General features: G+C 44.9%; 2 protein-coding genes across 2 annotated transcripts; one reads left to right on the top strand and one right to left on the bottom strand.

Annotated features, from left to right (window-relative positions):
• Positions 1-1,471: 1,471 nt before the first annotated feature.
• On the bottom strand, positions 1,472-4,405 carry ZCCHC18 (zinc finger CCHC-type containing 18). The gene is given in 3 exon segments (XM_074323809.1): positions 1,472-2,115; positions 2,117-3,834; positions 4,182-4,405. Coding segments are annotated over 2 exon segments (1,185 nt in total). The 5' UTR covers positions 2,926-3,834; positions 4,182-4,405; the 3' UTR covers positions 1,472-1,739.
• A 101-nt stretch (positions 4,406-4,506) lies between these two features.
• Positions 4,507-13,837, top strand: SLC25A53 (solute carrier family 25 member 53). Its single transcript, XM_019718805.2, has 2 exons — positions 4,507-4,649; positions 11,316-13,837. Exon 2 carries the CDS (start codon positions 11,340-11,342, stop codon positions 12,258-12,260), a length of 921 nt encoding a protein of 306 aa, XP_019574364.1. The 5' UTR covers positions 4,507-4,649; positions 11,316-11,339; the 3' UTR covers positions 12,261-13,837.
• Positions 13,838-23,124: the final 9,287 nt, after the last annotated feature.

Here is a 23,124-nt window from a genome sequence, read left to right as displayed (position 1 = left end):
TGCCTGGCTTCTCCCCACTCCCTCGGGGCCTCAACCTGTGGGGACCCCTTTGTCTCTGTTGAGCAGGCCATTAACTGCTAACATAATTAGAGCCCCAACACCTCCCTCCCCTCAGGACCACACAGGCCAGGGTTTTGTGTGAAACCTCTGGGTCTGTAGTTCCTACTAGGCTTCCTGTCAGTCTAGATGTGAGTCCCCAGTCTGGTCATCTGCCCTCTCCCTCCTCCTCCTGTCCCCTACCCATACTTCTATGCTTCCTCTCCTCAGTACACCCTGTCCTCTCAGCCATTTTCTTCCTGACAAACTCCCCCAGGTCTGAATTCATTTCACTCCACTCCCTGCCTTAAAGGAAATCATCCCCTCCCCCACCTTGTCCTGCTCTCAAGGATAGGAACTGATAAAACTATTAAGGAACATGGGACCCTTAGGGACAGAGGTCACATATCATTTTTTATCACCTTCCAATATGAGGCCATGAGATAGGGCAGGAGCAGGTGTCCAGGAAGTTCCTTCTGTGCCCTCTCTCCCCCTATTAATGCCCTCAGTTCTATTAATAAAAGGGTATGTGGGCTTTCAGATTCCCGTTTTTATCACACGCCCTGGCATCCAGATTGTTTTTCATCCTTCCCTGGCTGTTCCCATTTCTTGAGTCAGGGTGAGGTTAGCTGGGATCCTTGGGCTGCCGACATCCTCTAGCATATAGCTCGGGTGCAGCTTGGGGGGCCTGAGCCTCCTGCTACTACTGAACTCTCAGGAGCAGCTGCTTTCTCTGTAATTGGGGAGGAGGTAGAGGGTAGTATCAGCCCACAGGACAGTCTTCTAGCCACCAGGCGTTGTCCAGAAGCAGCAGTAGCAAAAATCTAAGGAATCTCCCCAGGGAAAGGAGAGCTGCCACTTCCCAAAGTGAACAGGAATGGAGCCCCTGCAGTCTTCATTCAACATTTTTGCCCCCACCCCCATCCCATCATCAGATTTCTCAGATGCATTAGAGAAGCAAGCACTGGGACATTAGTAACTAGTGGGTGCAGATTTGACTCTCTGACTTAGGAGACAGGTCAGTTGTGATAGGGGCTCTTTTAAGAGATGTTCAGCCCATTTCAGCTTCCTTTTTCCTCATCTATAAATGAGGTTGATAAAAACTCCACAGTATGACCCTCCCTGTTATAGCTTCTATACTTAGTTTTCTTATTTATTTTTCCTCTATACGAAGTACCAACACACAGAGAGACATTCAACTTGATGCTTATATATATTTATTGACATAGACATCCACGACATACATTGTTTGGTGAAAAATACACAGTATAGAACAGCACTAATATGTGATCACATTTATCTGTACATATATCTATCTGGGTACACAGGTACAGGGGATATCTAGAAAAAAATTCATCAAAGGGCTGAGAGTGGTTATATAAGAGTGGAGAGTTTCAGGTAACTTGTACATTAAAGTTTTTGTATTTTCCTCCAGTTTTTGAAGGTTTGACAGAGAATTATACTCCTTTATAGAATAAAGTCATCAAGGAAATAAACAGAATAGACAGATGGAGGAGGGAGCAGGGACAGAGGTCAGGCGGTGCCCTCCACTTTGCTGGTATCCAAGACCTCTTCTTCCCCCAAGAAAGCCACTTTGTGTATTAATTCATATAGATAGATGCCTATGCACACTCCCCACCCCCATTTTTCTCAACACCAGTCTGAATATAGTTAAGGGTTCACTTAGGGCTGGGTATAACACCTTACTGTGGCTCAGAGGGGTCATTGTGTTTGCCAGGGACCTCTTTTGACCTCTCCTCCTCTGGATGCATCAGCTCCTGCAGGGTGATGCTCAGATTCTCAAATACTTGGGCCTTGTTGTTCTCATTGTCACAGGTTTCCTTTGAGTAGCCCTCCTTGCCACAGCAGGAACAGCAGATTGTGTATTTTCACTTCCTAGATCTATGCATATCCCGAGAAACCCCACTGGTGGAAGGAGATTGAACCCAGGAACTGTTGGGGGAATCAATGACCAGTGCTTGATCCTGAAGTCTGACCCTGCCTCTGAGGGGAGGGGCACCCATGGATGGAGGTGGAGGGTCCTGAGACGCCACTAGGATCACATCCTCATCTGAGTCACAGGATATCTTCTAGCTCTATCACGTTGCAGTCAGCACTGCAGATGGCCATTGGTTGGGGGCCCTGAAATGCCACAGGGCTTGCTGCCATCTCCATGATTAGCTCAGATCTCTTTGCCCGCTTCCGTTTCATAAAAGTGTCATCCTAATCCTCATCCTCCCTTATCATCTTGATTAACTCCAGGAAATTGGGAAGACGTTCCTGCTCATTTGTGTACATCCTGAGAAGATGCTTCAGCCTGTAGCACAGGTCCCCATTCAGCTCAGCTCCTAAAAGGAGCTGATGCAGGCGAGTCTGGTTTGCATCTTTCTCAGCTATGATCCCTGCCTGAATAGCGTTCTGGAGCTGCACCTCTAAACAGATCACATAAAGGGAGGCTTTCTCCCCTTGTGCCTGCAGAGTGTTGAAAAATTTACCATGGGCAGTGACACTGCTTTCAGACTCCCCAAACACCAATTTCATTGCACGCAAGAAATCTGCCACACTTAGGCTGGGATTGGCCACCTGGAGCAAACGCATGACCTCCCCAGTTGAGCACCTAAGGGTTTTCATCAGGTGCTTGAGCTTTTCCTCTTCGGACATACTCCAATCTGGCAGGACCCCATTGACTTGGATCAACCAGTTCTCAAAGGTTTCTTCCCCTTGGGCTGGCACCACCCTCCCTGAAAACAACTTCATGTTTCTTTCTGCCATATTGACTCTTAAAGGACCAAGACTCCTCCCCAGGGACCTCAACATGGAATGGGCCCAAGGCGGCAAGTGTGCGTTCTGCCGCCGGCTACTACCCACATGAGCAATGATGCTAGCCATGATAGAATGATCGTCTATATATAACAAAATGCTCAGGCTTTTTAGAAACGCCTAATTTGCAGGAGGAATCCCCAAAGCAGCGTTCCTGGGCTCTGCCTTCCTTGTATCTCAATAAGAACTGTAAAGAAAAGGGAGGGTGGGGTGGTCAATAAGGTAGGAGAGCGCAGGGAAGCAGTCTGCTGTCACTTTCTCTACCTTCCTGAATGCCCTGCAGTACATTTTATACTTGCCCACTGCCCTAAAATTACCCTGCAGAAGACTGTCAATTACAACCCTCTGGAGCTAGGGGATGTCCCCTCCCCTAGCATTGGTGCTAGCAAGGATGCTTTTCAGAGCCACATCCATCCCCTCCTGCCAGGAGGGAGGAGGAAGGGCAACTGTTGCTTCGAATTCTAGGTAAGATAGTGTGTGGAACTGAGTTGGGCTCTCAAAATAGTATCCAATGGTCTAAGTCTCACAGCTTTGTGGTGATAAGATCTCCATTAAACTTACCGTCTCAGGTTTCAACCATACCCCTCCTCAAAGTTTGTCCTATTACTTCTCAGAGTCTTACATGAGTTCGAAAAGAAGTGTGCGCCTTAATTTCACTTCCAGCCTCTGCAACATGTACCCTCCGTGAGAAAGCTTGCTTTCGGGTAAGTCAACCTTTGTCCACCAGAGGTTGAATATCCCAGTCCTCAGGGCCTCACAGAGGGCAAGGCAGGGAAGAGATGGGTCAGAAGCAGCCCCATTCCCTCATCCCGCTCCCCCCCCCCAACCTCTGCTGTAGTCAAATGGAAAATTCCCTCTCCCATCTTATGCATACAGGCCAAAGTGACCCCTCCATCACATTTCTCCAAGGAAATCGTCTGCTTACCAGCTCTGCAATACGCTGCACAGAATTCAAGTTCGGATTCGGCTTTTGCTGGCCTGCCATTCAGAAAGGGAATAGTAGTTGGACACACACACACACCCTCATATTCCTCCCCAAGAGGAGATGAAGAGATGCAAAGGGGATTCAAAGCAGACAGCGATTCTCCTCCCCACCCCCGCGCTTCTTACCACCCTCTGAAAACGCCCCCTCTCAATTCAGGCAAATCCTACCCACTGGGCAGCACCCAGTGGCACCCCACCTCCTCCCTCAGCGTAGCCGGTCTACGGGAGTGCTCCTTCCCTGCCCCGCAAGTCTCCATTCCCCAAGCGCCCAGAGCTGCCCAGTCCTTGTGGGGCGTCCCCCTCCTCTCTCCGCTCCGGGCAGTCGCACCCCCTTTTTTTACCTGTACTCGGCCGGTGGGCTGCAGATGGTCCCGCGTGGACAGCGATGGATGCCGCCTTCCAGTCTCCGCGGACCTGCGTGGGGGGGAAAGGATGACGCCTCCTCGGCCCCTAGCGACCCGGAGCTGCGAGACCGAGCTGTTCCTCACGGCTGCCCGGATAGGGGGAGCCGAGTCGAGGCTGCTCAGTTCCCACGGCAGCCGTGGTCGCCCCCGCCTACCCGTTGGGCCCTCCCAGGAGCCGCCGCTTCTTTCAGCCTCTGCCCAATTGGGATGAAAGAGCATGATGAGCGGGGCCACGCGGCCAATCAGTGGGGAGCGGGTCCGGCCTCCCTGCGCAGCCTCGGACCCCCAGGCCCTTGCAAGCAAAAGGGGGAGCCTGCGGGCGGGGGCTGCAGCACACAGGCGCGGGAGCCGGAGCGGTGTCAAGTGAAGCTTGGACGCAGCCATCGGGCCGATTTGCATTTACCGGTGAGTTTGCTGCTTTCCCCCTCGCTTCCCTCCTCTCTCTCCCCTTCCACCTCACTCTCCTTTGCGCTTTGAGACCGGATGCATTAGACACGAGGTGGGACAGAAATCAAGTGAACAGTAAGAGTTCCTCACCTTTGTCTAGGGGGGAGGGGGAGAAAGCATTTACTGAGCGCTTTCTGCGAGCAAATGCGCTTGCACGGACGTCTCATTGATTCTTCTCAGCAGCCTGGGGAAGGAGGTAGCAGCGTGCCCATTTAACAGAGAGGGGGGGCTTCAGCGCCAGGCAGTACGGTTAGGAAGTGCAGAGCTAAGAGCTCCCGCCCAAGTCGACATGTCTGATTTCAAAGGCTGCCTCTGGTAAACACTCCTCTCTACACTCAGATCGAGGGTTAGTGGAGAAGAGCCAAAGTGGAGATGGAGGGCCCATATGGAACAATATGCAATTCGAGTGTATTTCACAGATGAGGAAATGAGCCCATATATCTTGCCCGGCATCGCACAGCAAATAAGTATCATCATTTAATTTTGCACCCACGTCTGTTGTTCTCCAAATGCCAACTATTTGCCTGGCTGAGCTGCCTGGTTAGCCTTTTTACACCGGTGGCTTCAAACCATCTCAACAGCAGCCTTGGTGTGCTGGTAGGCTGACAAAGGATGAGAAGTCAGCCGGGAGAGAGGTGGAGGAAGAGGTAGGCAACTTTCAGGTACCCATTGTACAAAAGAGGAAACTGAGGCATTTTTCTTTCTCTTTTTACACTACAACAAACTGCCAGTTTATTTTAAAAAGTAAAACATTATTGCTACAGCTTATGACCCCAAAGAACATAAGGCTCAGAGAGGTGAAATAACTTGCCTGAAATTACAAGGTGAAGCCAAAATTTGGACCAAGTCTCTGATGCCAGAACCCATGCTTTCAACCCAAGTATGGGGACAATGCTGGCTGCCTCAGAATCATTTTGGAGAGCTTGTGCCAAATGCAGATTCCTGAGCACCACCTCTGGGGGATTCAGATTTACTACCGCATCGCTTCTCGGCCTTTTGGCTAAGATCAAGTGTAGATTTACTACCATGTTTCCCCCAGAATAAGACCTAACTGGAAAATAAGCCCTAGCATGATTTTTCAGGATGACATCCCCTGAACATAAGCCCTAATGTGTCTTTTGGGGCAAACCTTAATATAAGACCCAGTCTTATTTTCGGGGAAACATGATAGGAAGATGAGTGGGAGGTGTGATTTATATTTTTAAACAGTTCTGTTCTTAATGCTGAGGTGTAGAGGGGTTTGTAAACCACTGCCTAAAACACCACATCATGCTGAGGGTAATAAGTAAATAGACCTGCTGCCCATGCACCTGTCCAAAGCATATCTGTCGTGAGATGTAACTCCAAAGCAGAGCTTCCCACCTAGAGTCCTTCCTGAAATTGTTGGCAAGGAATTTGGACTCCGTGTATGTTTCCGAGTCCACAGCTTGGTAGATTTTCAAATGACTCGGTGGCCCAGAAATGGTTAAAAACCACTCCCCTACATCTTGTAAGAATGTAACATCTTCCTCTTTCAACTTGAACTTGAGAAAGAACTGTGAGAAATGAAACACAATTTGACCTAACCCCCAACCACAGCTCTCTGCTCTGGAAGATCTCTTTCATTTCCTGGCTTCAGGACAGGTTGCTAGGTTGCCCTTCTGTGAGCTCTTGAGGGGACCTCTCCTTTGCTGGATTTGCCATCACTGGCCCCAGAGAAGGAGTAACTCCATGGAAACGGCATGCAGGGCTCTCTGGGAGTGAATGGGCCGTGAAGCCAGGGGCTAGGGAACCTGCTCCATTTTCCATGACTTGAGGGGCTTGTTATTGACTCCTGATGCTTGAAAGCAAATGAGCAATCTGATGCCCTTTGACTGCTGGGTTCATCTTCAACCTGCCAAGGTACTTTACCTGCTCTTTTCTGCCTTCTTATTTACAAACCCAGTATCTAGAGTTCCTTGGAGTAAACAATTCAAATTTGGAGATGAAGCACCTTCCACCTGAGGGCTGTGGACTTTCTCTTGTGGATGGAATAGTGTGGGGGGTGGAGAGTGTGGGAGAGAGAATGCTTGCCTCACACAGTCAGGGGTGATGCTGGCAGTAGCTCTTGGGTTTCCTTAAGACTTGCTTCTGCTCCCCAATATCATGACATCTGAACCTAGTCTCAGCAGACTCTTCTTCTGTGTTTAAATTGGCTTTGTCACCAAATTAGGTGATCTGCAGTTGGACCTGGTGGGGTGGAATCAAATAGGATGAAGACTGGATCTTAGAGCTCTGACAAAAAATAGTGAAAGGAAATGCACTGTGTAAAAGTGCCTGGATCAGGCCATTAGAACAAAGTGAAGGTTTCTTAGTGCAAGACTGAGACTCCAGTTGGATACAGAGCAATCCTTACCTCTAGCCTCATGTGTGGGAATGTATTCCAATTCATGGCTCTAATGAGACCACATTTTCCAATTTCCATAAAGAAACCTTAAAAGCCTGAAGATTACGGAGATAATGCTTTCAGTTGAAACAATAGGCTACATAGGCTACCCTTGGCTGCCTGCCTCCTCTGCCAGAATCTTTCCCTCTGTTACCTCATTTAAGCTTCTTAACAACCCTGTTGAGACAGGTAATTGTCCCATTTTTCAGGGAAGCTAAGTAACTCATATAAGGGCCACACAACTGGTAAGTGGAGGCACTGAGACTTACCAGGCTCAGTGCCCAGGGCTGTCAAACTCCAAAGGACATGAACAACTCTTCTCTGCTGTTTTCCAAACAAAAAATTGAAAATGCACGCTGCAGATGACCCAGTGCATTAGACTGATTTCAGCCTTTAGAACAATGTAGTTGTAATATTACCTTTATTCCTGGGATCTCATTTTAAAAAAAGAAAGAAAGAAACTACTAATACAATTTAGGGAGCAACTGAAATACCAGGTACTGTGCCAGGCATGTTATGTACTTCATCTCATGCACCCTTCCTGCCAATCATTTTACAGATAAGGATACTGAGGCTCAGAGAGGTGAAGAGACTTGGTCAAGATCATAAAGTTAGGCAGTGGCACCACGAAAATCAAACCTAGGGCTGTCTGACTCCACAGCCCATGCCATAACACACTGTGGTGGGGAAAACAAATGTAGCCCTCATTCTAAATCTGCTCTTCTCTGTGAGTCACAGATTTATCTTCTTCACATGGCCTATGTCCAGTGCCATGCACCCACCACTCATGCTTTCAGGCCACTGTGCTTTACACCTCTTCCTCCGCCTAGAATACCTGACCTAACGAGAGGCTGTTCATTGGTTAAGAATCAAGTCAGATGCCCCTCCTCGGAGAAATTTTTGGCTGCTTCCTGTCCCAGGTGGAATCCATTGCTCTTGTCTTTCTGATCTGACCTTAGTGAGTACACCCTCTATTTTGCCTTCCAGTAGAGTTTAGCTCATTGTTGACCTGTCTTCCCTACTAGATTCCCAAGACCTTGAGGGCAGGCACCAAGTCTTATTCACCTCCAGCTCCACAGTGATTTATCCACCCACAGTGGTTTAGTAGATGGTCAATACATGTTTGTGAGCTGATCAAAGGACTGGCTCAGGGACTCCCTGGATGAATGGACAAATATGGGGCTGGATCCTGGGGTGGTCACATAGGCTGTCCACCTGGACTAGACTGGCCAGGGGAGTCTGGAATCCCCTGGGCTCACTTGACTAGGCTGTAAACGCACGAGGTACATCATAGGGTACAGGGTATAACAGCTCAAAGTCCACTCTAGGCCCATCCTGTGGTCTCAACTTTGGAACTCATGTTAAGGGGCCAGGCTGTCCACGATTGTTTAATAACACCTTGGTATTCACAGAAGAAAAGTCTTTCCTGCCTCCCAGTGAACATGGATTTGTTCCACTATCCCACGTCATGTGGTTCTGGCTGGCCTGAGTGTTGTACAGGAGCGTGTGCTCTGTGGAGACAGTGGGGTAAAGAAGCATCTTTAAAAAAAAAATACTTTGTATCAAGGCCACCATGCCATACATGTCCAACCACTTTATCGCATTTGATTTTATTAATCTTTGCAATAACCTTTTGAAGGAGGTCTACTGTCCCTATTTTGTAGCCGAAGAAACCGAGACTGAGTGAAGTGTCTTGCCTAAGGTCACACAACTAGGTAAGTGGTGGAGGCAGAATTCAGTCTCAGGTCCATCTGCCTCCAAAGCCTGGCATCTTAACAGAAAAATACATGGGAAAAAAGTAGACTACCCCCTCCCCCATAAAATAGGAAGAATTATGTTTATCAAATGGTGAATTAGGTATTTAAGGTAAGGTATTTCTAAATTATTCACCTGTAATCCCTGAAAATGATTGGCAAAAATGGCGCAAAGAATCGGGAATGGCAAAGCATAATTAATTCCTCTATCATATATTTCCCCAAATTCTCCCATGTCAACCCTCTGTGACATGCACAGTATGAGGATGCCCCAAATGCATTTTACCCTGTCTGTTCATTTTATAACTGAGACAGGGGAGCTCCAAGATGTCAATGAATTTCTAAAGGTCACACAGGAAGGTGATAACAGAACTGGCACTTAGAATGCTGGTCTGCCAAATCCTACGTAGCCTAGTTTTCTTTCTGCTAAGTCAGCCTGCCTTCTGTAGCTAGTCAACACTTGTTTATAGGTTATTCAGGAAAATGTGGGGAGGAAGTGGAATATTATTGCACTCTGAGATAGAAGAGAGGACAGACATTTCCCTTACCACCCATCCTTATTTAGGTGCAGGTAAAACTTGGGGGAGAAGGCCCTTGGCAGGACAGCTGGGGAATGTTGGGGGTCCCTGTGGCTTTGGGCCTGCAAGCGGAGCTACTTCCTTCCTGGCAGTGGAGGAGGGGCCACTTTGGGCTCTGGAGAGATGGAGGTGGCTGCTGCCAAGGGCCTAGAAGTGCTCCAGAGGGATGCAAGAACAGGGCCTCTTGAGCCTTTGCTCCTCCTGGCCAGTTCTCAGGTAAAGGGTCCCAGGCAGATGGGACCTCCCAGTCTCCTGGCCATGTGGGTTAGGAGTGAGGCCTAAGGCAAACATGGAATGTGGGGGTAGGGAGGGGTGATGGCAGAGCAGGAGAGGCTGAGCTTCCCCCCCCACCACCAAGAGAGTGTGGCTTAGGGTGGGGGGGGTTGTGAGGACAGATGATTGTGGGGTGATGGATGGAACAGGAGTGAGAAGCCAGGGAGGAGCTGATGGGGGAGGGGAGATTCTGAAAGGAGAAGCCCTTGAAGGCAGATTTCAGGTGCAGCAGCCCAGAGAAGGCTGCAGTGGGCTTCTGGCAGTGCCTGGCTTCTCCCCACTCCCTCGGGGCCTCAACCTGTGGGGACCCCTTTGTCTCTGTTGAGCAGGCCATTAACTGCTAACATAATTAGAGCCCCAACACCTCCCTCCCCTCAGGACCACACAGGCCAGGGTTTTGTGTGAAACCTCTGGGTCTGTAGTTCCTACTAGGCTTCCTGTCAGTCTAGATGTGAGTCCCCAGTCTGGTCATCTGCCCTCTCCCTCCTCCTCCTGTCCCCTACCCATACTTCTATGCTTCCTCTCCTCAGCACACTCATCTCCCACTGCAGTACACCCTGTCCTCTCAGCCCAGTGGAGCCCCTATTCACAACAAACTTCCTCAGGTTCTCAGGTCTGCACTGAGTGTTGATTTCTTCCTAATCCCAAATTTCCTTCCCGTGCCCCAGCTCCCTGGTTACCTCTCGTCTACTCCGGGACCATTCTCAGGTGGGAGCAATAGTTTGGAGTCTTTGCACTGCCTCTTCCCTCTATTATGGTGGTTCTGAACCACTATATTTTGCCCCCCACCCCGGGACATATGGCAGTGTCTGAAATATTTTTGGTTGTCTTAGCTGAGTAGGTCACAACTGGTGCTACTGGCATCCAGCTAGTAGAGGCCAGGGTACTGCTCAATACGATGCTCAGGACAGGCACTAGAACAAAGAATTGTCTGGACCCAATGTCAGTCGCCTCATGTTGAGAACCCCTGCTCTATTATAGAGTTACAGGTCTACAATGTTAGACTTAGAAATTGCCAGGTGTGGAGCCTTTTTGTGCTGAATTTCTAGGAACAGCTTCTCTTTCTGTTCCTCATTCTGGAGAGGGGGTGGGGCATTGCCATGAAACAGCTACAGCATAGGCAGGAATCTACAGAAATGGAGACAGGGAGACTCCCCACTCCCCTAATTTCTACCAACTTTTTGAGAAAGAACTGGACTACAACTTTTGAATGCCCTTCTGCCTCTACAAGATAGTGCCACTTTTTGGAAAGAATAGCAACTTATTCTAGCAATTGATCAGATGCAAAATGTCATGTGGTGAGCATTGAGTGCAATAGGTTTTGGAACCCTCCTTCCCCAAATTTATTTTCTTCAATCTTAAACCTTCTTTGAAGATTAGAATATTTGCTGTGTCAACAAACCATTGTAGTGGTGACTCTGTTCAGAAAACTGTCTGCCTCTAATTTAAGGTTGATGAATTAAGTGTGTGCTTATTTCTCAGCAACTGGCCCAAAGAGTGCCTTGTATCCTTAGAGCTGAGTAGTTTCTTGGGGCTCTGTTTCTAACTAAGCAGTGAAAATGCTCACCAACAGATTTAATGGTCAGTCTAACCTATTTTTTCCCGCTCTTGCCAGTTTCTGCACCACGTTGTCTCCAGCATGGCGGAACAGAACCACTCTCCTGGCAAGGAGCTTCAGCACTGGACTCGAGCAGAGGTTCCTGGAAAAAAAAGCTGGCACTCCCAGGCCTACGCCCTTGGGGCCATTTCCAATTTTATGTCTACTTTTCTGACCTTTCCTATCTATAAGGTTGTGTTCCGACAACAGATCCATGCTGTGGCAGTGTCAGAAGCTCTGCGTCAGCTTTGGCATGAAGGCCCTCAATACTTCTACAGGGGAATCTACCCGCCTCTTCTCTCCAAGACGTTGCAAGGCACTCTACTGTTTGGGACTTATGATAACCTGCTGTGCTCTCTCTCCCCTAATGGGCCACACTCCCTGGGACACCGCTGGGCTGCAGGGCTCATGTCTGGCGTGGTGGAGGCTGTGGCACTCAGCCCCTTTGAAAGGGTGCAAAATGTGCTCCAGGATGGTCGCAAGCAAGCTCGCTTCCCTAGCACCTTCAGCATTCTCAAGGAATTCAACTCTTATGGGCTTTGGGGGCGGCTGTCACTGGGCTATTATCGTGGTTTCTGGCCTGTCCTTCTCAGGAACAGCCTGGGGAGTGCTCTGTATTTCTCCTTCAAGGACCCCATCCAGCATGGCTTGGCAGAGCAAGGCCTGCCCCATTGGGTTCCTGCCTTGGTGTCTGGGAGTGTCAATGGAACTATCACCTGCCTAGTTCTCTATCCTCTGATTGTGTTAGTTGCCAACATGCAGTCCCATATTGGTTGGCAGAGCATGCCCAGCCTGTGGGCCTCTGCCCAGGATGTGTGGGACACTCGGGGCCGAAAGGTGTCCCTGATCTACCGTGGGGGCTCCCTGGTCATTCTAAGGTCCAGCGTGACATGGGGCCTCACTACAGCTATCCATGACTTCCTGCTGAGGAGGTCTCATTCCAGGAAAGAGCTGAAAGACTGACTAGTTGCAGGAAGTGTGGCCATGGCAACTTTGTTATTCTAAGCCTTCCCTGGTTGGTCTAAATACCTACTTTTTTGGCTTGATTACCTAATACAGTCATTCTTTAGCATCTTTGAACTGTCAGTGCACCACCTACCAGCTTGTTGGGCACAAACAAAGCCCAGCAGGCTTCCTTGGTCAGAAAAAGACTCCTGTCTATCCACAGCTTCAACAGCCTCAGACCCAGGAGGCCTTTTAAATAACTTGTAACCCAGATGAAACGTCATTCCCTTAAGGAACTCTTTGACAGTAAGAAGAAACTTTAAAAGGACCTTAATTAGGCACTGTGAGTTCTAGGATCCCTCCGATTGTCCACTGGACCAAACTGAGTAGAGGACCAGGAACTCCAACTTCAAAGAACTAAGCTTGACTCTTAGGATGGGGATTCCACAGAACTTCTCAGATGGCTGCATTTTCATGGCTTTGTTCACTACCCCTTCTACCACTACTCTCACTTCTCAATGTTGTGGGTCCCAGCTTCAGGGTGGCAGTTGGGGCTGAAAATCCTAAATTAGACTTGCCTCAACTGATCAAGTGCCACAAGAACTGGTAGGGCTGGAGGTGGGCGTGAGGAGAGGTGTGGTCACTGGATGGATGGAAAGAATAGACTTTGAGGGGAGAGATTTAGTTGCATGCAAAATAGAAAAATTTAGATACTATAGATTGCTTGGGGTTATCTGCTGGGACATTTTTGATAGCAAGGCAATGACATTGCCTAGAAACCATTTGAGTTTCCCTAAGAAATCTGGAAGTGAAATGACCATATCTCTTCACAAATCATTGCATATTTTATTGCTGTGGTTAATTATAGTTACTGTAACACAAATGCAAGATCCGAAATCTTAGCCTGTAGTTCAGAGCCACTCAAAATATGATCCCCATACCACTTTCAGCATTTCATCACATCACTCCCACTTACATAGATTTCATACACCAGCCAAACTGGACTATTGTTCTCTCCCCAAACATGCCACAAACTTTCCCATGGCCATGCTTTGGCCCACACTATTCTCTCCACCTGTAGTGCCCCCTTTCCACATGCCATTCTGCTGGAAATCCTTCAAAACCTCAAAGCCCAGCTCAGATGCCACCGTCTCTGTGGAGCCTCTTCTGATTTCCCACAATTGAATGTGATGGTAGTCTCTCATGATGCCCCTCTCCAATAACACTTCGTACATGGCGCCAATTCCATTATGTCACTGATCTCATGTGGCTCTGTGTTCTCAGTGTTCTTCAATACCTCTTACTAGACTGTAAAACTCCTTGAAAGCAGGGATTCTTGTACACATTTTAAATCTCCCATTGTGCCTAGGTGCTCAGTAATGTTGGCTGAATTATTGAATTAATTATCAAGCTGTGATATGGTCTTTATCCTCAGGGTGCTGTCCCTTGTACATGAAAATAATGTTACTGACTCACTGTCAGCAAGACATGCCTTTGGGGTGTGATTTTGTTTTATTAGCAGATTTAGTTTTGTGCTAATGATGATGCTGCAGATGATAATAATAATGATAATAAAAAATAACTTTCAACTGGAACATTTGATAAGTTTCTGTTATTGATGGCATGTTTGCTATTAGCAACACTATAGGAACTGAAATTTCACCAACAGAAACGTATTGCTTAACTGTCCCATTCAGTTCAACTGGAATTTTGAGGATTTCTAAGATGACAGTATGTCAGTTTCCCCCTTATAGATATGATAATGACCTGGACTTGCACCTCCCTACCAAACCGAATTTGTCATTTATAATGATCTGATTATAGATTCTTGTAGTGAGAATTCCTCAATGAATACCACAGAAATTAAAGACATGGCTATGGGTGATATGAGATCAGAGAGCATTTGCCAGCAAGGTCGATAGAAAACGACTGCTACAGAATAACTGCAAATGAGTTCCCATGTCTGATCCCATGCAACCCTAGATGAGGTGGGGCAGTACTATGTGGATTCTTTTTTTTTTTTCCTTTTATAAATTTTATTGGGGGACAGTGTGTTTCTCCAGGGCCCATCAGCTCCAAGTCGTTGTCCTTCAATCTAGTTGTGGAGGGCGCAGCTCACTGGTCCATGTGGGAATCGAACCGGCAACCCTGTTCAGAGCTCACGCTCTAACCAACTGAGCCATCCAGCCGCCCTGGATTCTTAATGTAGTTATATTTTCTGACATTTAAAAACAGCTTTTGGGCTTGAGATCAATAAAATAAGGAGGTAATAAATATCTGTGTCTGTTTAAAACTTATAAAATGTAGAATTTAACACCAAAGCTAGTTAGTATAAAAAGTTGAAAGAAAAATAATAAAAATCTTTGTATAAGCCCTGTGTATTTTTGTCTAAATATAAACTATATCAGCTTTTAAAAAGCAAAAGGTGAAATAATAAATGACTAATGTATTGCAACTATTATTACAATTATGTGGTCTATTAAAGCTTTATTTTGCTTTTAAAAATTATTTTAAAACAAATAACAATTTATGTGTTTGGGATAACTACATATAGTGTAGTATATTAAAGTTAATAAAATAATGTATATATGAGAGAAGGCATAAAAATGCTTTTTTGTAGAAAAATGAAAAATTTTCACTAACTAATAAGGTAAAAAAAAAATACTATATTTCTCTGTTCTGTTCACCAACTTCTGTTTCTTTCATACCATTTTCTTTCTCACCAAATCTTCACCTCCTTCCCCATCCTCAGTCCCAGTTGGTGACCTTGCTTTCCATTTCATTAAGAAAAGAGAAGCATCCAGAAGAGAACTGCCAAATTAAAAAAACATTTATAAAGCTATCGCCCATGTAATGACCACCCAGAGCAAGAAATAGAACACCTTGATAATCCCCCTTGTTCACCCTGCTCCCACAACCCCCCGTAATGAAATTCCTCCACCACCGTATCCTGACTATTGTGATATCATTTCTTTGTTTTTCTTCATAGGTTTATCTTCCATATAAGTAAATATCCCTAAACAACACAGTTTTGTTTTACAGATATTTGAGCTTTATATACTTTATATCCTTGGAATTGTTACTATCTTCTTTCACTTCGCCTCACTTGTGAGATTCATCCATGTTGCAGATAGCTGCAATTATTTCATTTTTTTAAATTGTGATAAATTTACTTTGAAAAAAAGCCTCTGTTTCTTAGAGCAGTTTTAGATTCACAGCGAATTTGAGAAGAAGGTACAGAGATTTCCCATATACCCCTTTCCCCATATATACATAACCTCCCCCATTGTCAATATTCCCCACCAGAGTGGTACATTTGTTACAACTGATAAGCTTACATTGATATATAATTATCACTAAAAGTCCATAGTTTACATTATGGTTCACTGTTGGTGTTGTACACTCTACGTGTTTTGACAGATGTATAATGACATGCATCCATCATTATAGTATCATACAGAGTAGTTTCACTGCCCCCCAAATCCTGTGCTCCACCTGTTCATCCCCCTCCAACTTCTGGCAACCACTGATCTTTTCCCTGTCTCCATAGTTTAACGTTTAATAGAACGTCATTTAGTTGGAATCACAGTATGCAGCCTTTTCAGATTGGCTTCTTTCAGTTAGTTAATAATGTGCATTTAAATTTCCTCCATGTCTTTTTATGACTTGATAGCTCATTTCTTTTAAGCACTGATAATATTCATTGTCTGGGTGTATCAGTTTATTTATCCATTCACCTACTGAAGGACATCTGGGTTTCTTCGAAGTTTGGGCAATTATGAATAAAGCTGTTGTAAACATCCGTATGCAGATTTTTGTGTGGACATGTTTTCAAATCTTTTGGATAAATACCAAAGAGAAAAATTCCTGGACTGTATAGTAAGCATATATTTAGTATTTTAAGAAAACTGCCAAACTGTCTTCCAAAGTGGCTGTACCACTTTTCATTCCCACCAACAAGGAATCAGAGTTTTTGCTGCTCCACATACTTGTCAGCATTTGCTGTTATCAGTGTTCCAAATTTGGGGTATTCTAATAGGTATGTAGTGGTATCTCATTGTTGTTGTTTTTTCACTTTTATTTTTGTACATACCAATGTATGAGTAGTATAATAAAATACCACAGTTTATCCATCCATGATAACTTTGAGGGACATTCTGGCTGTTTCCAGTTTTCAACTGTTAAAAAACAGTGCTACCATGAATATTCTTGGTAATGTACGAACATGCAGGCATCTTTAGGATATTTATCCAAGAGTGGAATTGCTGGTTTATAGGGTATGGGCACATTGTCGTGCGGGAGACCCTGCTCGCTCCGCCATTTGTCATGCACGGAGGCCTTCTCGCCGCGCCATCTTTCAGGTGGGGTGGCCTGTGGGGTCTCTGCTCCCGCTCCCCACACAAGAACGCAGGATATGGTGAGGCCGAAAAGGAACACCCACGGAGCCATAGGTAGGGGAGTCATACCACTATGGTCTCACTGGAGGCTGGGCCCACCGGACGCGCGACCTGCCGTCCACCTTTCCGCCAACCGACCTACCGACGACTCTCCTCCACTCTCCTCGACTCTGTTCCTCTCCTCTCCACTCTCCTCTTCCGCTCTCTTCGGCTCTCCTCTTCTGCTCTCTTCGGCTCTGCTCGGCTCTGCTCGGCTCCTCGGCAATCCTCGGCAATCCTTCGTAGCCACAGCAGTTATACCGGCGGCCAATCGGCTAACCGGCCACAGCCAACGGCCAATCAGCCACAGCCAACGGCCATCCACCACCCGAGCCAGCACCCTTCCACTTGAGGCCGAGAGCCTGTAAACTACTCCCTGGGGCTCTGTCCCCACACACATTCAGCATTATTAGATGATGCCTAACTTTTCCTAATGGTGTACCAATTTACACTCTTACTAGCAATGTTTAACAATTCCCATTGCGTCACCTGTGGCCAATATGTGGTATGATCACATTTTTAAATTATTGCTCCTCTAATGGGTGTAAAATAGCCTCTCATAATTTGATTTTCCTGATTACTAATGATGTTGAGCATCTTTTCATATGCTTATTGGACATTAGGATTTCTTATTTTATGAAGCATTTATTCAAGACATTTGACTTTTTTTTTCTATTTGGTAGTGTGCCTTTTTCAAATTAATTTGGAGTTATATATATTCTAGCTGTAGTCTTTTGTCCTTTACATGTGTTGCATATATCTTTCCCCACTTTGTCTCTTACTTTTTGATCATTTTCATGGTGTTGTTTTTTTTCATTAAATAGAAGTTCTCAATATAGTCAAAGGTATCAATCTTTATTCTTTATGCATGGTGTTTTTTGTGACTTTTCAAAGAAATCCTTCCCTACTTCAACATCATTAAGATATCCCCTTATGTTAATATTTAAAATTTCTATTGTTTTGCCTTTTACACTTAGGTCTTTAATATTTTTGGAATTAATTTTTGAGTAGAGTGTGAGAATAGAAGTCCAATTTCAATTTTTCCCCTTATGAACACCCAATTGCCCCATATCATTTGTTGAAAAATTTCTCCTTCCCCTACACATTCACAATTCCAACTCTGTCAAATATCAAGTGTTCATATATTCTTGGGACTATTTATGGCCTCTCTGTTCTATTCCGTTGGTCTATTTCTCTAATCTTGTGCCAATATGACATTGCCTTAATTACTGTAGCTTTGTAATAAGTCTTGATATCTAATAGGGAAAGTCTTTTCCACCTCATTCCTGTTCTTCAAGAGTTTCTTAACTGTTCTGATCAATATCTAAAAATAGATGCAAAATTGTGTTTTCTAAAAAAACTATTGTTGAGATTTTAATTTTAGCAAAAGTTAGCTCTTGAGTTTTAATGTAAATAAAAATAATGGTTGAGATCTAACTTTAATGTTTTCCAAAGTTTCATAATATTCCTCATAGTGTCTAACGTATCTTTTGTTGGATTTTTATCAGTTGCTGAGGTTTTTAAAAATTGTTAACAGTAAAGAGGAATCTCGGGAATGGGATTATTATGAGTTTCTTATGGGTAATGCTCTTCTTTTTTGTTTTAAGAGAGAATATAATCTTGTGTTAAGAAATCAGCTTATCAATTTTCCCACCACCATTTATTAAAGAGGATTTCTTTTCTCCATTATATGTTTTTAGTTTCTTTGTCGAAAATTATCTGCCCATATATATGTGGGTTTATTTCTGGGTTCTCAATTCTATTCCATTGATCTATGTGTCTGTTTTCCTGTTAATACCATGCTGTTTTGATTATTGTTGCCCTGTAGTACAAGCTGAAGTCAGAGAGTATGATACCTCCAGCCTTGTTCTTTTTTCTTTGGATTTCTTTGGATATTCAGGGTCTTTTGTGATTCCATAAAAATCTGATGATTTTTTGTTCTATTTCTTTAAAAAGTGCCATTTGGATTTTGATGGAGATTGTGTTAAATCTGAAGAAGATATTTGCGAACAATGCCTCCAATAAGGGGCTAATATCCAAACTACATAAAGAACTCATACAACTCAACAACAACAACAAAAGAAAAACAAGCTATCCGATTAAAAAATGGGTAGAGGACCTGAACAGACACTTCTCCCAAGAAGACATACAAATGGCCGACAGATATGTGAAAAGAGTCTCAACTTCACTAGCTATCAGGAAAATGCTGATCAAAACTACAATGAGATATCAGCTCGCATCTGTTAGAATGGCCATTATCAACAGATAATGTAATAAAAGTAATAAAAGTAATAAAAAGTGTTAGAGAGGTTGTGGAGAAAAAGGAACCCTAATACACTGCTGGTGGGAATGTAAATTGATGCAGCCACCATGGAAAACAGTATGGAATTCCTCAAAAAATTAAGAATAGAATTACATTACAACCCAGAGATCCCTCTTCTGGGTATTTACCCCCAAAATCTGGAAACATTTATCTGTAAGTATATATGTACCCCTGTGTTTATTGCAACATTATTCATGGTGGCCAAGACATAGAAACAACCAAAGTGTCCTTTGATAGATGACTGGATAAAGAAAATGTGGTACATATATAAAATGGACTATTACTTGGCCATAAGAAAAGATGAAATACTGCCATTTGTGACATGGATCTTGCGACATGGATGGATCTTGAGATTATCATACTAAGCAAAATAAGTCAGACAGGAAAAGTTGAGAACCATATGATTTCACTCATATGTAGGATATAAAACTGAAAGCAACAAATGAACAAGACAAACAAAAACTCAGAGGCACAGGAGGAGTGACGTCATAGGAATAGCGGCAGCGGGGGGCACTTTTTGAGTTCTCCTCTGGATCTTATCACAAACGGGACATCTATAACCCATCAAAGGACTCTCTGCTCATCATGCAGAACAGCTAAGAGACTTGTGCAAGGATTACTTGAAGGTGGGCAAATTGGGCGAGCAGGGGAAGAGGGAAGGGAGTGGAGTGGAAACGGGGCCAGCATCCGCAGCTGCAGAGATGCGGGGGATCCCAGGACGGAACAGAGAACACAAAAGCCAGGAGGTGGGCCCTTTCCCTGCATCCCACAGCTGATCTCTCCCGCCGAGAGGGCAGCCAGTAGGGCCCTAGGTTCCGACAAAGGACACAAACTCCATACTTGGGCCCCTCCCCTGGCTCTTCCAATCCTATCCCCACCATTCCAGAGATTTAAACTGGCCCCTGAAGTGAGGAGTAGTGTCAGATTACAGAGGAGCCTTAGTGCTCAGGCTCTGGGAAGACTGGCTTGCAGCTCTGACCCAGGGAAGAGGCTGGGAAGAGTGTGATTTTTGCTGGGCTAGGAGAGAAGAGACTCCTCCACCCCCAGCCACCACCTTTTCTGGCCTGCGGGAAGAGTGTTACATGGCTGGGCTGGGAGAGAAAAGACCCCTCCATCCCCAGCCCCCACCCCTTCTGGCCTGCCTAGGGCAGGGCAATTACAACTGCGGAGGCACACCCAGAGATCAGCAGTAGGCAGCAGATGCAGCTCTGGGCTTTCAGCAGCTCAGAAATCTCCCGCCCGCCACACACACACACACACACACACACATACACACACACACACACACACACACACACACACACACGAAAGAACGGCCCTAAGACTCAGGAGAACTGGACACAGGGCTGGTGGTGCTACTCTCAGTGTGCATATGTGCAGGCAAGGGCAGAAACTACACTGACTTTGTAGAAACTACCATCCAGACCCTTCAGCCGCAGCCATCTAAATCTGCAGTCGCAATGTCACTCTGGGCACCAGGTGACCCGTTCTGCCTGCACAATACACAGAGGACTCTTTGGTACAGCAAAGGACAACCTGGAGATTACTTGGTGGGCTTAAGCCAAGACTGGCGCTGCATTTTGTTCTGTTTTGTTTTGTTTCCTTTTATTTTGTTTTGTCTTTATATCTTTCATATCTTTACCTGTGTTGAGTGTGGGTTGTCGGTTGTTTTTACATGTGAATGTATTTGAGTTTTTCTTTGTTGTTGTTCTTGGTGATTTGCTTTGTTCCAAAATTGCCCTACCAGGGCCCAGCTTAAGAGGCACAAGATTCAACACACCCAGAGGCAAACTCCAGACCAAACCAGAGTACTACCGGGTTTGACCTACAAATGACACACCCAGAGGGGATTCTCTACAGGCACAAGAGCCCATAGAGGTCAAACTACATTTAAGTGGTCAACCCTCATGCAAAGAACACCCTGTGGTGGGCAGAGCCAAGTCTCACAACTAGTCAGCCTAGGAGTTAACCCCACCTACTCACAAGTGAAAAGCAATTAAAGATCTTCTTTAACAGGACAATATACACAAGGCAAGAGTTACCTTTGGAGCACATGCAGAGGAGAAGACCGAAGTAGTGCAAGTCAAATATAAAGGATACATACTACATAAGATAACTCAGCAAGAACTAAGTACTCTAGGGGATCTACCTAATACATTGAAGCAAACACAGAGAGTCAGCCAGAATGGGGACACAAAGAAACATGTCCCAAATAAAGGAACAGAAGAAACCTCCAGAAATGGAACCAAATGAAATAGAGGTGACCAACCTATCAGAGACAGAGTTCAGAACACTGATGATAAGAATGGTTAAGGAGCTTAGAGACGACATAAAGAAGGATAGAGAAATCATAATGATCAACCAGTTAGAACTAAAGAACACAATTACTGAAATAAAGAACTCACTTGAAGGGATTAACAGCAAGTTAGATGAAGCACAGGATCAAATCAGCGACTTAGAAGACAAGTTAGCAGAAATCACCCAAACAGAACAACAGAAAGAAAAAACAATAAAAAACAATGAAGATGGTTTAAGAGACCTCTGGGATAACATCAAGTGCAGCAACATACACATCATAGGAATACCAGAAGGTGAAGAGTGGAAGCAAGGGATTGAGAACATAATTGAAGTAATAATGTCCGATCATAAACAGTCTCAGAGACAGAGGAAAAACTGCAGGTTGCTAGATGGGAGGGGGGTGGGGATAAGGGGGAAGGTGAGGGGATTAGAAAACAGTCAGTAACCACAAGATGGCCACAGGGTTCTGAAAATTAATTTGGGGAATGTAATCAATAATGTTGTAAAGATTTTGTAGGGTATCCGATGGACACTTGTCTCATTAGGGAGACCACCTCAGGGATGATATGGATGCCTGATCACTGCATTGTACACCTGAAGCTGAAGCCGAACAATAATGAAAGTCAACTACAAGTTTGTATGTATATGTGTTTATATATATATATATATATATATATATATATATATATATATATATGTGTGTGTGTGTGTTTGTGTGTGTGTGTGTGTATGTATATACTTACAAGAAGCGGAGTACAGCATTAGGAATAGAGACAGTGGAAATGTAATGGCTCTGTGCGATGTCAGAGGTTTAGTGGATGGGGGTAGGGGGGTTCACACAGTGTGAGGGATATAAAAGATAAACGTCTAAGTATTACTTTGTCTTGTGCACCTGAAACTGATAAAAACAAAAAAACTCATAGGCACAGACATACAAGTGCATGAAGCACAGAGAGTCCCAAATAAGATGAACCCAAAGAGGCCCATATCAAGACACATCATAATTAAAATGCCAACGTTTATATACAAACAGAGAATCTTAAAAGTAGGAAGAGAAAAGCAGTTAGTTACCTACAAGGAAACCCCCATAGGACTGTCAGCTGATTTCTCAACAGAAACTTTGCAGGCAAGAAGGGAATGGCAGGAAATATTCCAAGTGATGAAAAACAATGGTATACAACCAAGATTGTTCCACCCAGCAAGGCTGTCATTTAGAACTGAAGGAGCTTCCCAGACAAGTAAAAGCTGAAGGAGTTCATCACCACCAAACCAGTATTACAAGGACTCTTAGAGGGACTTCTTTAAGATGGGAAGGGGTTAAGGATGGCTGAAAGGGGATTAAGAAATATACATTGGTTGTTATACAGTAGTCTTGGGGATGTAGGGTATAACGTAAGAAATATAGTCAATAATATCGTAATAACTAGGTATGGTGCCAGATAGGTACTAAATCTATCAGGGTGATAGATGGGAATGGGGTTGGGAGCAGGGTGAAAAATGTGAAGGCATTAAGAAATATAAATTGATAGTTAATACAGTATGGGGAATATAACCAACAATGTTGTAAAGATCATGTAAGGTGCCAGATGGGCACTGGACTTATCAGAGGGATCATGTCATAGACTGTGTAGATGCCTGACCAGTGGGCTATACACCTGAAGAGCTGAAGTAGAATAATATTGAATATCAACTATAACTAAATATATAGGTATGTGTAGTCACAGGATGGGGAGTACAGCATGGGGAAGGTAGTCAATGGTATTGTAACAGCTGTATAAAATGTCAGAGGGGTAATAGCTTGGGGTGTGGGTTATCACTTTATGAA

This window comes from Rhinolophus sinicus, chromosome X, assembly GCF_036562045.2.
Source record: "Rhinolophus sinicus isolate RSC01 chromosome X, ASM3656204v1, whole genome shotgun sequence".
NCBI classification, from domain to species: Eukaryota; Metazoa; Chordata; class Mammalia; order Chiroptera; family Rhinolophidae; genus Rhinolophus; species Rhinolophus sinicus.
Note: the sequence above shows the minus strand (reverse complement) of the source record. Positions and strands in the feature narration are given on the sequence as shown.